Genomic DNA, 12,734 nt, shown 5'->3' with positions numbered 1-12,734 from the left:
CCTCCCCTTCCCTCCCCCCTCTGCAGGGAGTTGCGCAGGGCAGTTGACATCGGCGATGGCTTGCGTGAGGCGCGCTGAAGACGACACGCAGACGTATTTTCGAAGAACTTTGTAACTCGTAGCCTTCTAGTCACGTTAACGAAATCAAACTATTTGAATACCTAGTTATTTCATAGGTTGTTAATTGGACAAATGTTACATACGATTGTTGATATTGGTAAATTATGCTGACCAGTAGCTAGCAACCAAACTATCTCGACAGTCAGGATTATTTATGCAACACTGTAACGAGGAAAGTATTAGCTGGGCATGCTAGTTAGCTAGTTAGCCAAGGGATTGGTTGCAAGTTGCCTATTCCGAAGAGGAAACTATAACAAAGTGTTATCGTCTTGGCGATTTAAAGTAAGCTTATATACCATTCGACCGAAGAACTGAAGGTAGCCAAGTGTTTCTCCCCGGCCTGGGGTTGCTCCCACCAAGCCGGGTGAATTGCGAAGATACTGGCCGGTGCCAAAAGATCTGCGTGCCCTCGTTGATGAGGCGACAATGCTCGAAATTATGTCTGACCATCAAGGTATGAAAATTAATTTACTATTTTTAGTGAAGCATTGCGAGTGAATGCATCTGTTGCTGTTTAGATGTGTGCGATGTATAACAGCTATGCAACGAAAGGCCAACAAGCTAACGTTATGCGTTAGCTTGCCGATGCTGGGTTAGGATACAAATCTTGTTAGTGAGACAACTCGAACTGATAACTGATGTTAGGAATCACATTTTTCTTTTTACTGCCATTATACGAACGTAGATCTACACTTTTCTGTCTTTTCGAACACTGATCGAACAACTTGTGTTGTCCTCCTCGCTATAAAGAGTCACTTTGTTGTAATGCCTGGTGCCTATAAATGTTTGGTATCAATACCTTGTTGGCTAACAAGCTCTTTAGCTGTTTGCTACCTAGCTTCTTGTTAGCATGGATAAAACGGTAACAGTTAGCTGGATGGTAGAGACAACGCAACAGTTTGTCATGCATATGCACCGTTCACTGACAACGTCGCAACCCGCCTTATATTAGCTGGCTAAGATAGCTTTATTTGCTATTCAGGGAAGTGATTCCCATGACTCCAGAAAGAGTAATGTTTTTACTTGGTAGTGTTATTTAGCGGGATTGAAGCACTTTGCATGCGAAGACAACTGGTCAAAAACGTCGTGTTTGCTAGCTATGCAAGCAGCGAACGGTAGGTTTGTAACTTGCATTTGCACAGTGTTTGCTGACCTAGCTAGAGAGCTAACATTAACTTGGTCGACGGCTGTCGAGTCACAGCAACTTCACACGACCCAAATGTTAAGGCAATAACTAAGCCGTTCGTGCGAAGTCATTAAATGTAGTCTAGATATATTTACCAGGTAGTTATCGTTAATGTCATTAACGTTAGCTAACTATCGTTAGCCTTATGTGCACTTGGCTGCCTTCTCTAAACCTGGTGCACTTGGCTAACGTTATCGTTACCTTCTCTAAAGTCATATAACTTGATATTATGGGTTTTTTTTTCATGTAGCGTTAGCTATTTAGTTGTGATGAACCCAACACAATCGTTGTACTTTCAGCAAACCAAACTACTAAGCAGATCTGTAGAATATTGTTAGCTAGCTAACGTAGCAGTAGAAAATATGTTTGGACATGCATAGTGAACCTATGCCAGCTATGCTAGCTAAATTAGCCATCAAAGTACGATGTGTTCACATGCGGTGGTTTTAGTTTAGTCTTTTCGCTGTTGCTGTGAGTAGCTTGCGGAAAAGCTAGTTGGAAAGGTGACGCTCATTCTAACTTAAACGATATCGTGTTTAAAATATTTTTTGTTGGATTGCGAGTGTCCAGGCTAAGCAGCCATAACGACAAGTAAAGCTGACTATGCTGACTGCTTATCTCGGACCACGCAATCTGCTAGCTTGCTAAACCCCTAGCTAGGTGTCTCGGTCCCTAATTTGATCAAATTAGTATGGTATCCTTTGTCAGTTATGTTTCGGGTGTTATTGGTTTGTACATTTGAAAAATATCTGAATATTTAGTCTAATTCAGATTTTCTAACAGCACTTAATTGTTGAATTTGGTAATCTGTTGCCATACGGTCGCCGTAGACGCAGGGTATGCTGATGTGCACGATTTATTTGCCATCAAACAAGAATTTATCCATATCATTGTGGTGTTGTGCATGACGTACAGTTGCTTGACATTTCTGAGCAGTTTTCGTTTAACAGTAGGTTGGAGCCAGTTAGACCATAACTAAGAAATGTTGTTAAATGTGTTATTTTTTTTCCGTTAACAGATTCATTACTGAAGTGCAAATCGGAGCCTCTGGTAAGTTTTAATGCAGAATTGCACTGTCTTGTAAAAATCATTAAAACAAAACAATGAATTGTAAATTAATGATCTATCCCTCTAAAGCCCCCAGAGAGGAGAAAGAGGACAGTAGAGGACTTCAACAAGTTCTGCAGTTTTGTGCTTGCTTATGCAGGCTATATCCCCTCCCCCAAAGAGGTAAGATCAGACTTGTGGTTCTGTTTTCTTAATGCTTTTTTTGTCATTGTATTTTCCTCTGGACCTTTTCACATCTTCATTCCATTCTCTTAGGAGAGCTCTTGGTCGCCGACCTCATCCAGCTCCCCGCACAGCTCTGGAGCATCAGGAGAAGGGGGGAGCACAGCGCTGGGGGGCAGTTGGCGAGATGGCTCCTCAGATTTGCACACCATCCACACATTTGTGAAGAAGGCCCGCTCCAACAAGGGTTCCAGCAAGAGTATGCGACGCCTGCCCTCCGACAGCACCCTGCTAGATAAAATGCGCCTGAAAGACTCACTATACGAGAGCCACGTTACCGCTGGCAAGACAGCTGAGCGCAAGAAAGACAAGAAGCTGAAGCGTATGTCAGGAGGAGGGCCGGAGAGTAGCAGCAGCGGCGGGGAGAAGCGGGCGCGCATCAAGCGTAGCCGCAACCCAAAGCAGCCCAAAGCACTGAAGAAGGTTAAGAGCCCACCACAGAGCGAGACGGACTCAGAGCTGGGGCTGGGGGAGGCACGCGAGAGGCGGCCAGAACTGGCCGAGAGAGGAGAAACGGCACCAACAGCGGTGGCTGGAGGGACGGTTAAGGCGGAGAGGGATGCGGAGATGAGTTCGAGCGAAGGCGAGACATGGATTGCGGATGAAGATATTATGGTAGAGTCTGGTAAGTAATGTCCCACTAATGTTGCTTTTCTTTGCTTAGCCTCACCATTGCCAAATCTCTTTTGTTTACTAATGTCTACTTTTCTATGCTTACAGGTGATGACTCCTGGGACTTGATTACCTGTTATTGCGGAAAGCCTTTTGCCGGACGGCCCATGATTGAGTGCAACCAGTGTGAGGTGTGGGTACACCTCTCTTGTGCTAAGATCAAAAAGTCCAATGTACCTGACATCTTTTACTGCCACAAGTGCAGGGACTGTCGACGGTCTGGTGGAAACAAGAAAGACCCTTAAATATTTAAGTGCTGAGAATGTCTTGAATATGGAAGTTTCACTGCATTTAAATCCTTGTTAGAAGAATGTTTCTGTTTTGTTTTTGTTTTGAATGAATACAACTGGTTGGTAACCCTAAACCGGCTCCTGGCTGACAACTTGAAAACAACAACAACAACAACAACAAAAATCACTTTAGGTTAAGATCCAGATTAGACAATCACTGTCCTGCCTAAGTAAACAAAGTCACATTACTTTTCTTGTGCTTTTTTTTCTTTTTCAGTACAAAATTAAGAATTCAGTGCTCAGAATTTTTCACTTGGACTTGGTTACAAAGTTATAACCTACAATTTGCAGCTTGTTTTCAATCATCTTCAGATGCCTCCACAACACAACTTGTTTTCTTGTGCACTAATAGCAGACCCTGGTCCTCAGGGTATGAATCAAAGCTTTGAGGTGTCATTGTTTAGGATTCACCTTGTCTGTGTGGTTGGATGCCAATTCAGATTTCTGATGATGCCTTCCTTCTTTTGTCAGTAGGTTCACAGCTCTGTCTTAATATGGTGGAGTGGACAAGGGTTGCCACAGTAGCTAGGCGTTTTTCTCACTGGTAAATTGCAAGTGCATAAAAGGGAAGTTGTATATGGTTATGTGAATGGTTTTCATAAAACGGCAACCCTCATTTGAGGTGTACACAAACCTTCAATTCTGCTACCATAATCAACCCATCTGTTTGCATTCAAGAGTTCCCTTGCCTGAAAGGGAAGCGAACCAGTGATTTCCAGAAGTGTATTTAACCAGTACTAAAATCTTCAGCATGTTTTGACGTTCTTCATTTGATTGTTTTTTTGTTTGTTTGTTTTTTAAAGTTTTTTTTCTTCTTGCAGCTGCTAACATGGAATACTGGCTACCAACCATTTTGATGCATTCTATTACCGTTTCTGTTTGTTTTTGAGCTGTTATATCTGTCTTTTATTCCAGTCTTCAGATGGCACTTACCAACATGTAAAGCCTGTAGGACTTCTCAAAAAGAGGAGCCTTCAACTTGGATTTCTTCATTCTGTATCGGCAAGGCAGTTCGCCTGACTGCTATTTATGACTGCACTGGTTGTGTGTTTTCACCTGGAGTTTAACCAGGCAAGCTGTTTAAATTGGTCCCTTTTTTTTTTTTTAGTTTCAGACTCAGCAGGTCGTGGAAGATTCAGTTTTATGTAATGGAGGACTGGGGCCTATATTTGCGCCCTGTGGTCGTCATTAGGCTGTCATTAAATCTGCATGGTTGGTTGTAATGAAGTTTTTTTGTTTGGGTTTTTGTTTTTTAATTCTGTCTGAGGAACTGGCTAAGTCACCCCCAAGTCAGACCAAGCCCTACCCCCCTCATGCTACGGGTTGTCTCTTCTTAAGCTAGTTTTGAGACTAGGTTTTGTTTGTGTGTACAGTGAAAAGTAAGAGTTTATGGCACTCAAGAGTGTTGTGGCATTAAGTCCATCAAGTCTTTTTTTTTTTTTATATCAGTTTTGTTTGTAGGTGGGGGGTGTGGTTTTTATTAGAATCCCCAAAGGCCAGCACCCTTTGACCCAGTGTATATATACCTTGTCCTATTGAGAACTGTACATACAAGAGTGAGAATAGAACAGATAGCCAAGCAAAGGTTATATTTTTGGCGTCTTATTTCTTTAAAGTAGCTTGGGAAATAATAAGACAAATAAATCTTTCTTTTCGATGCTCATAAGGTGTTGTATTTTTCTGTCCCATTGTCAAAGTTGTGAGACTATTTTTCCCCCCACAGTTTTATGACCTTTATTTGTTCAAAATGCCACAATAACATCCACTTTTACATTTTGGTAAGCACACTTGTTTGTGTTTGTCAATTGTTACATAGCCACTAGAGGGAGCCAAGGTTGCATTATGAAATACTCATAAATAGCAATAATTTACATAGTAATGAGATTACAGTCGAGATTCTGTACAATATCTAAGTAAGTCAAATCATACATCTCACAGTTAGTTCAATGTGTTGTCGGCAGGCTGAAGTAAGGAAAGCTCTCAGTTTTGTTCAGTCCGTGTAATATTCCCAGATATCCACCGGCTCATCCTGCAAAAAAAGATTTGTATTTTACTTATGAGCACAACATTCTTGAATTGAAATATGCCTGATGAAACAATAATCTGGTGTAAGATGCCGCCACCAATATGTGTGATGTCTAGTCCCGCTGGGCAGGGCTCACCTTTCTGCTGTGGTGGCTAGACAGGAGTCCTCCTCCTATGGAGTCCAAAGGGGCGCTCACCCGCTTGCTGAGAGAGAAAGTACGGTACAAATCCTTAGGTCTCTCTTTCATGTGTCTTGATCAAAAGTCAAGAGGAATTGTTTCCTTGCATTAAATGAGCTTTTTAGGCAATATGTGGTGCAAGCATTGGACACAATAAGCATTCAATGATTAACTGTTGTTTGCTCCAAAGGGGGTGGTGAAAAATATTATGCAACCATTTACTCATCCATGTACCCCACATCATGCGTGCCTCGGTTCTAAGCACTTACTGCTTGTGCCTGCGGCGATTGCGACCAACATGTTTGGAGGCGGGTAGTCGCTCAAGTGGAGTCAAGAAGGGCGACGGCTGGTTGTGGCGGGAACCCCAGTCCTGAGTGGTCTCCCCTGAGTCTCCTGGGAAGAGGTCCGTCAGGTCGGAGAGCTCAGACCAGCGAGGGGAGGACTCCTGGTCCAGCCACTCAGCATTCTGAAATGAGACCGTTGACGATGTTGAAATGGTCGTGACGGGAAATGTGCGGAGTGCTAATTTGTGAAGGTGTATGAGTGCTGGAGGTTAACAGGACTCCTCGCGGCCCTTACTCTGCGTATGCGTAGGCGATCAGGGAGCAGGAAGGCAGACAGCTCCTCCAGGAGCACGTAGAGAGCCAGAGCGGGGAGCAAACATCTGGAGTAAAACACCTGCCATGACAGAAGCACACAAAAATACCTTCTTTTAACATTCTGGTTCAAATAAGTAACTTTTTACATATAGTACATCCACTACTAATGTACATCCAAATGTATACCATAATAGTCATATATATGCATTGCATTAAGTACAGAATATACAGATGCTTATTTGGTCAGAAAAGGTTCCTTACCATGATTCTTTTAAAGTTACCCACGGATCAAAAACAGCGGGATGCTCCTGAGTTGACCAGCACTCTGTATGGGTCCCGGTCTTCTATGCGCTGGGCAATGCTGTGTTGGGTCCCGGTCTTCTATGCGTTGGGCAAGGCTGGGTTGGGTCCCTGTCTTCTATGCGCTGGGCAAGGCTGTGTTGGGTATTTGTAGACATGAAGCTGGGGTGGGTTTATATGTAAAAGGGATGTGAGGATTGTGTGTGTGTGTGTGTGTGTGTGTGTACGTGAGACTATGTGACTCCCTCCACCTTCCTTTTTTACAGAGGAAGAAGACAGATGAGTACATGATTACAGCATCACAGTGGACTAGATGATTTATTGTTTACCCTTCTAGTCGGGATCCGGATAGGACTGGATTGGAGAACAGCCCCTTTAAGGCAGAACGTGGCTGTGATGAGCACATTGGCATGGGAAGGAGAAGCAGTGCCTGTGATCTTTTCTTTAAATGTCTGCCATCCAGGTGGGCACTGGCAATCAGTATCAGCTGTGGATACATTAAAAGTAAAAAAAAAAAAAAAAAAACCCAACATTGCATTTCACTGTTCAAATCTTTGTCTACATACACACTGCAGTGTATTCAGATATGAGGAGCTACAGTGTGCTTGTGCTATATGTTTGTGCTCTTATCATTTTGATTCATCTCATTTCATTCAGTTTGGAAAAAATGGATTGCTGCCTAAGACACAAAGTACAACTGTTCTGCCCTGTGTGTAATAAGCATCAGGGGAGAATGAGCGCACACACACATTCACAATCAGCCAAATTGAGGCTGGAGGGAGGGAGGGAGGGAGGCCTCTCAGGATGGCTTACCAGCAGTCTGACACGTTTTCACTCTTCCTGTCCTAATTAGGTCTATTTCTGGCTGCCAGGACCACCAAACGCAGAGTGACTGCTGACAGATAAAAGCTCACAAAAACAAACTCCTGACCAGCACCCCCCCCCCCCCCCCCCCCCCACCCGTCAGTCCACAGGGGCAGTGACCAGATAGGCTCCACTGATTACACTAATTATCAGTGTGTGTGTCCGTGTATGTTCTCTCCCTTAGCGCACCCCCACCCCTGGATCTCTGCCCTATAAGTACCCAGGGTGGTCACTCATTCCAAATATAGAACCCATAAATCTCAACACATGCTTCGGACTACCACACTGCTCTACAGCACAGTAAGGCTGATCAATCTGTGGCCACAGAGACTTCTACATCTAACATTTGGATCAGCCAATTGATTTCTATGATACATATGCTCCCCTCAAGCAGAAATGAATATGCTCCTTACAATGGCACTGCTTTTTGAACCACTGATTTCAAGAGTCCCAATCTAAACTAATCAAGATTCTCTACACATAGGTGGAATCTCAGGCGATTGCTATTAGATAGTAAGAGAAGCGCCCCCCGTACAGACAGTGTGTGTGTTACTCTTGCTCATGACTGGGATCAAGGTTGCTCTCAAACCTACAACTTGGTAGTAGACTCAGAGGGATTCCTCATTCAGTGTTCTTTTAAAATGCTGCTTTCAGGGATGCATCTTGTAATGTAGGGTAATTCCATGCCAAATCACGTATATATACATACATACATACATACATACATACGTACATACATACATACATACATACATACGTACGTACATATAAAATAGATTGGCATTAGAGCTGAGCTGAAGGTCTTAAATGATGCACCAAGAAATAAAATGCCCCAAATCACGTCTAAATACAAAAGCTGGATGTTAACGTTGGCAATTACCTAGGATGCTGAAATTTTACTCATATTTTGTTTACATTTATTATATCCATATTTTGACTTTGTGGCTCAATTAATGTTATTCTGAAAGAAAAACACATATTTGAAAATTGTGTTTTGTTGTTTGTTTTTTTGTATTTTGGCAAAAGGTCAAATAAACATTTCTACTTAAAAGATAAAAAAATGTCTGGCTAATGTGTCAGTCTTTACAGAGTTCAATTACACGTATTTTTATACATTTTTCATTACTGTTTTTATTTCCTAGTTTCAGATCATTCAGGCTCATTCTCTCACTTTAAGGGACGGCCATGTTACACACTGCAAGGCGATTTTGCACTTTTTTTCTGAGCTCATAAATAACTATTTTGCATATAGTTTGACTATGGATCAAAGTTCCTCATGTCCATTTTTCACAATCCTACATAACTGCCAAAACTGTCATATCAAACTTTGGATCAAGCCACAGAGTTGAAATATGGATATAATAAAACTAAATATAAGCCGAATGTCACCATCCTAGGTAACTGCCAACACTGACATTTGGGCCGTTTTTATTTCTTGTATAATGTTAGACCTTCACCGCAGCTCTTCCAAGTGTTTTTTTCTGTGTCAAAAACATATACCTTATAGAATGCACACCATCCCTTATTGCCAGTGGAAGGAATTCCTACTAAATCTAAAAAAAAAAAACACTCAGATTGCATGAAAACCCAATTTGAATCTGCACACAGATTAAGGTTCTACAGATGGACGTTCGTCGAAGTGGAACCTTTCATAATGAGATCCTGAACGGTGTTTAATAGGTCAGTGTAAAAAAGAAGCACATTTTGGACAGTGCAAGAGGGAACATTTGTATGAGGGTACCTTAATTCAAATGGCCATTATTTTGGTGTAGGGTTCTGAAATCTGGCCTGTATCCATATCTGGAGTACGGGTATACATGATAACATTTTGGAGATTTTTTTTTCCGTGTGGGAAATGTTTCTAAATTTGATGTGATTTGGCCTGGAATGACCCTGTAGGTATGTAGAATGGTTTCATGTTGACTCAATGAGGGGTGACACCATCATGGGAGTACATTTATGCATTGATTGCACTGCCTTCACCAAAAGAAACAATGGATGTTTCTCAAAGTCAAGGAAGGATCCCTGACTGTTCCTCGACGGCTGCATTTCAAGGATGCTACATCATAGAATCCCGGCAGAGGTCTGCTCCGACGTCTAGGAACCTTTGAATTCTACCAAGGACCGAATCCTTCGTTCAGAGAATTTTCAAGGATGCAGTTGGTGAGTTGATGAGCGTCCTCTGCCTTCCTAAAGCACCCACAGTCCTATGCACACATATCAGAGCCTTTTTAAAAAGTAGCACAGGATTTTAGGGTGGGACCTTTTCAATGACACAGACCTGCACACTGGCTAGACTGTTCCATTGTTGAAGGAGTCTTGCCTAGCCTGTGAAGTACCCGACTTGGAAGGACTCGGAAAGGTCCCATCCTCCCAAGGAAGCAGCCCTGACTGAACACCAAAACACCAAATGTAGTTTGGGCCATCGTACAGCCCTCCATTAGTCAACTCAGCCAATAGAAAACCATCACCATAAAGTACAGGCTGGGGATTGTGTAGTCATTGTAAATACATCTACACCAGTAAATAAAAATATTGGCTCCCTTTCAAGAAAAGCATTTGGCTACGGAACCAGAATATAGTTAGTGCATTATTTCTATACGGAATTAGATTTCGTACCAATAGTTTGAATATTATCGGTCTGGAATGGTTTCTCCGTGCCAGTAGTTTATCTTTCTGTATGGTGTATTCCCATTTCTTAGTATGAGGTACTATTAATATTATTACTTCAACTGCAGTTTTCAGATCTCTCTGTTCAATAGAATTGAAATCTGGACGGCCACCTGATGGGTTTTGCTTCTTTATCCTGCTCAAGGGCCCATGACCTTCGACTGAGACACAGCTCGGTGACAGTGGGTGGAACAGTGGGCTCCAGAGTACCTTGATGTTTTGGCAAAGCACCCCTAAAACATCAGTGAACCACCGCCATGTTTGACTGTTGGAACAGTGTTCTTTTCTTTGAGCGCTTTAGCTTTTTCTGTAAACATGCGATTTACCAAAGAACTCTAATTTGTTGTCATTTGTACAGGTGTGTTACATATGTGGATACCAAAAGATGTTTTATTTCAAAGAAATTGTGTGTGATTTTAAAAAACAAACAAAAAAGACATATAACCAACCTCCTCCAAAAACAAAACTAAAAGAATGTCTCCTCTCCCACAGTTGATTAAACTCCTGTCATATTTTCAGCCATGACTGTTTTCCCTTCTCTTTGCCTTTAGAGAGGTCTACAGTAGATTCTCACAATATTCGCTATCTAGGCTACCAAATGTTTATGGCAGAAATATAAACTAAACCATTTTTTGTTTGGAGACAATATTATTCCTGCTTTTTGCTATTGTGTGATTATTATGATCATTGTGGTCATAATGAAATCATAGATACAGGTTGCCACAGACTCGTTATAAACAATATCAATCAGCATGGACATTTCCTCTCAGTGGTTAGCCTTTAGCCTTTAGCCTTTATTGGGAAAGTCTTAGATGAAACACGATGAGTTCTTTAAGAGGCAAACCAGAAACCCTCAGAATATAGTCCCTGATTTTCAGGTCAAAGGTTAGTGTTTCTATTACTCCAGGAATCAAATGGAGCTCAACTTAAACCCATGAGGAACCTGGATTAACTGCAGTTAAAAAAAGAATATAAATTATCGAAGCTAGACCAGTTGACCAGCTAATCAGCTTAACCAGTTAGACAGTTAAGTAACCAACAACAAGGAAAAGGAAACTTAGATTAGTAACAAAAAACATTTACTTCCCATAATTCATTTGATGGTGTTTTTCATTGAATCAAGACCACGAATCAGGTTGTTAGTTTAATATCTTATGACACACTATACAGCTATAGTATTGATTCAGAACATATCTATTTTTCAAAGTGGATAATGTTATTTATGTTATGAAGAGAGGGCGCATAACAACTTTATGGATTGCTATGAAATGTCTGCATGCCCTGTTCAAACAATATAGGGATAATGATGGAAAGCCAAGTGAGATATGCATTTTTCCCAAAATACCCATAAAACCCTAGCCTATCCTCCAGTTTATGACTTGTGCTTCTCTGATGGATGTAATTCATTGAATGTATGCTACATCAGGTTCAACACTGAGCCCTGTACAGTGCCATGCAAAAGTTTGCGTACCCCTGGTCAAAATATATGTTACTCTGAAGAGCTAAGTGATTTCCAAAGAAAGGGCATAAAGGTAAAAAATGACATTTCTTTAATATTTCAAGCAATATTACTTTTTTATTTCTATTTTTTCACAGTTTAGAAATGACAAAAGGAAAAGGGCCTGAAGCCCCAGGTTGTCTTTCAGTTCTTGTTTGGGGGGTTTCTGCCCATTCTTCCTCACAAAAGGTTTCTAGTTCTGGGAGATTCTTGGGCCATCTTGCCTGCACTGTTGAGGTTTGAGCTCTAGCCACAGATTTTCAGTGTTGTCGATGCCCCACCCCTTCTGCTTACCATTTGGAGAGGTGTTCTTGTCATGGAATGGTGCACCCTTTTCTCCAAACATACCTTTAGCTTGTTTAGACGTTCCTGTGCAAACTTCTGATGCTGAATTCTGTGTTGAGGATGCAGGAAAGGTTTTTTTCTGGTAACTCTTCCATGAAGGTCATATTTGTGCAGCTGTCCACCACCACTCCAGAGTTGGCCAAATCTTCCTGAAGGTCTTTTGCAGTCAAACGGGGGTTTTCATTGGCCCTTTTAGCAATCCAATGAGCAGTTCTCTCTGAAAGTTTTCTTGGTCTGCCAGACCTCAACTTGACCTCAACCGTTCCTGTTAACTGCCATTTCTTAGTCGATGATTGTGAACAAGCTGTAGCTCTAACACGCTAATTAAGGTCTGAGACCTTGGTCAAAGTTATTTGAAAGCTCTAATCTCTTTTGCACAGTGCTACTTTCCTTTTTTTCACTCCAAAATTCTACAAAACAAAAATAATTATAACTATTCTCAGTAACAGAAATTTTGTCCAATTTTTTTGCACTTCACAGTATATTTAGTGTAGTGGTATTAGTGCAGAAATTAAATTGATCATTAAACTGCTAGCACCATACTTATGAAACTGTTTTAGTAAGCCACGTAGGCCTAGATGAACTATGATTGGGACCTTGATGCAAGATGTTGATTAAATAGACTAAGGTTTACTCCTGCTTTAACTTAAACAGTTTGGGAAGCCAACCAAATGAGATTCGTATGATTGTTATAGT

The 12,734-nt window shown here is 41.5% G+C and overlaps 1 protein-coding gene across 1 annotated transcript; it reads left to right on the top strand.

Moving 5' to 3' along the window:
- The first annotated feature begins 30 nt into the window (after nucleotides 1-30).
- On the top strand, nucleotides 31-5,221 carry phf23b (PHD finger protein 23b). Its single transcript, XM_012822205.3, has 5 exons — nucleotides 31-574; nucleotides 2,325-2,356; nucleotides 2,444-2,536; nucleotides 2,630-3,221; nucleotides 3,317-5,221. The coding sequence occupies exons 1-5, from the start codon at nucleotides 547-549 to the stop codon at nucleotides 3,511-3,513; spliced, it is 942 nt and encodes a 313-aa protein (XP_012677659.1). The 5' UTR covers nucleotides 31-546; the 3' UTR covers nucleotides 3,514-5,221.
- Nucleotides 5,222-12,734: the final 7,513 nt, after the last annotated feature.

The sequence above is a fragment of the Clupea harengus genome, chromosome 18 (assembly GCF_900700415.2).
Source record: "Clupea harengus chromosome 18, Ch_v2.0.2, whole genome shotgun sequence".
Classification (NCBI taxonomy): Eukaryota; Metazoa; Chordata; class Actinopteri; order Clupeiformes; family Clupeidae; genus Clupea; species Clupea harengus.
This window is presented reverse-complemented; position numbering and strand designations above follow the sequence as displayed.

What these genes read in the sequence shown, in the direction of transcription:
- phf23b (XM_012822205.3), top strand. Translation starts at nt 547, where the DNA reads ATGCTCGAAATTATGTCTGACCATCAAG. An exon ending in AATTATGTCTGACCATCAAG is followed by an intron (nt 575 to 2,324) that starts GTATGAAAATTA and finishes TTCCGTTAACAG; the next exon opens with ATTCATTACTGAAGTGCAAA. An exon ending in AGTGCAAATCGGAGCCTCTG is followed by an intron (nt 2,357 to 2,443) that starts GTAAGTTTTAAT and finishes ATCCCTCTAAAG; the next exon opens with CCCCCAGAGAGGAGAAAGAG.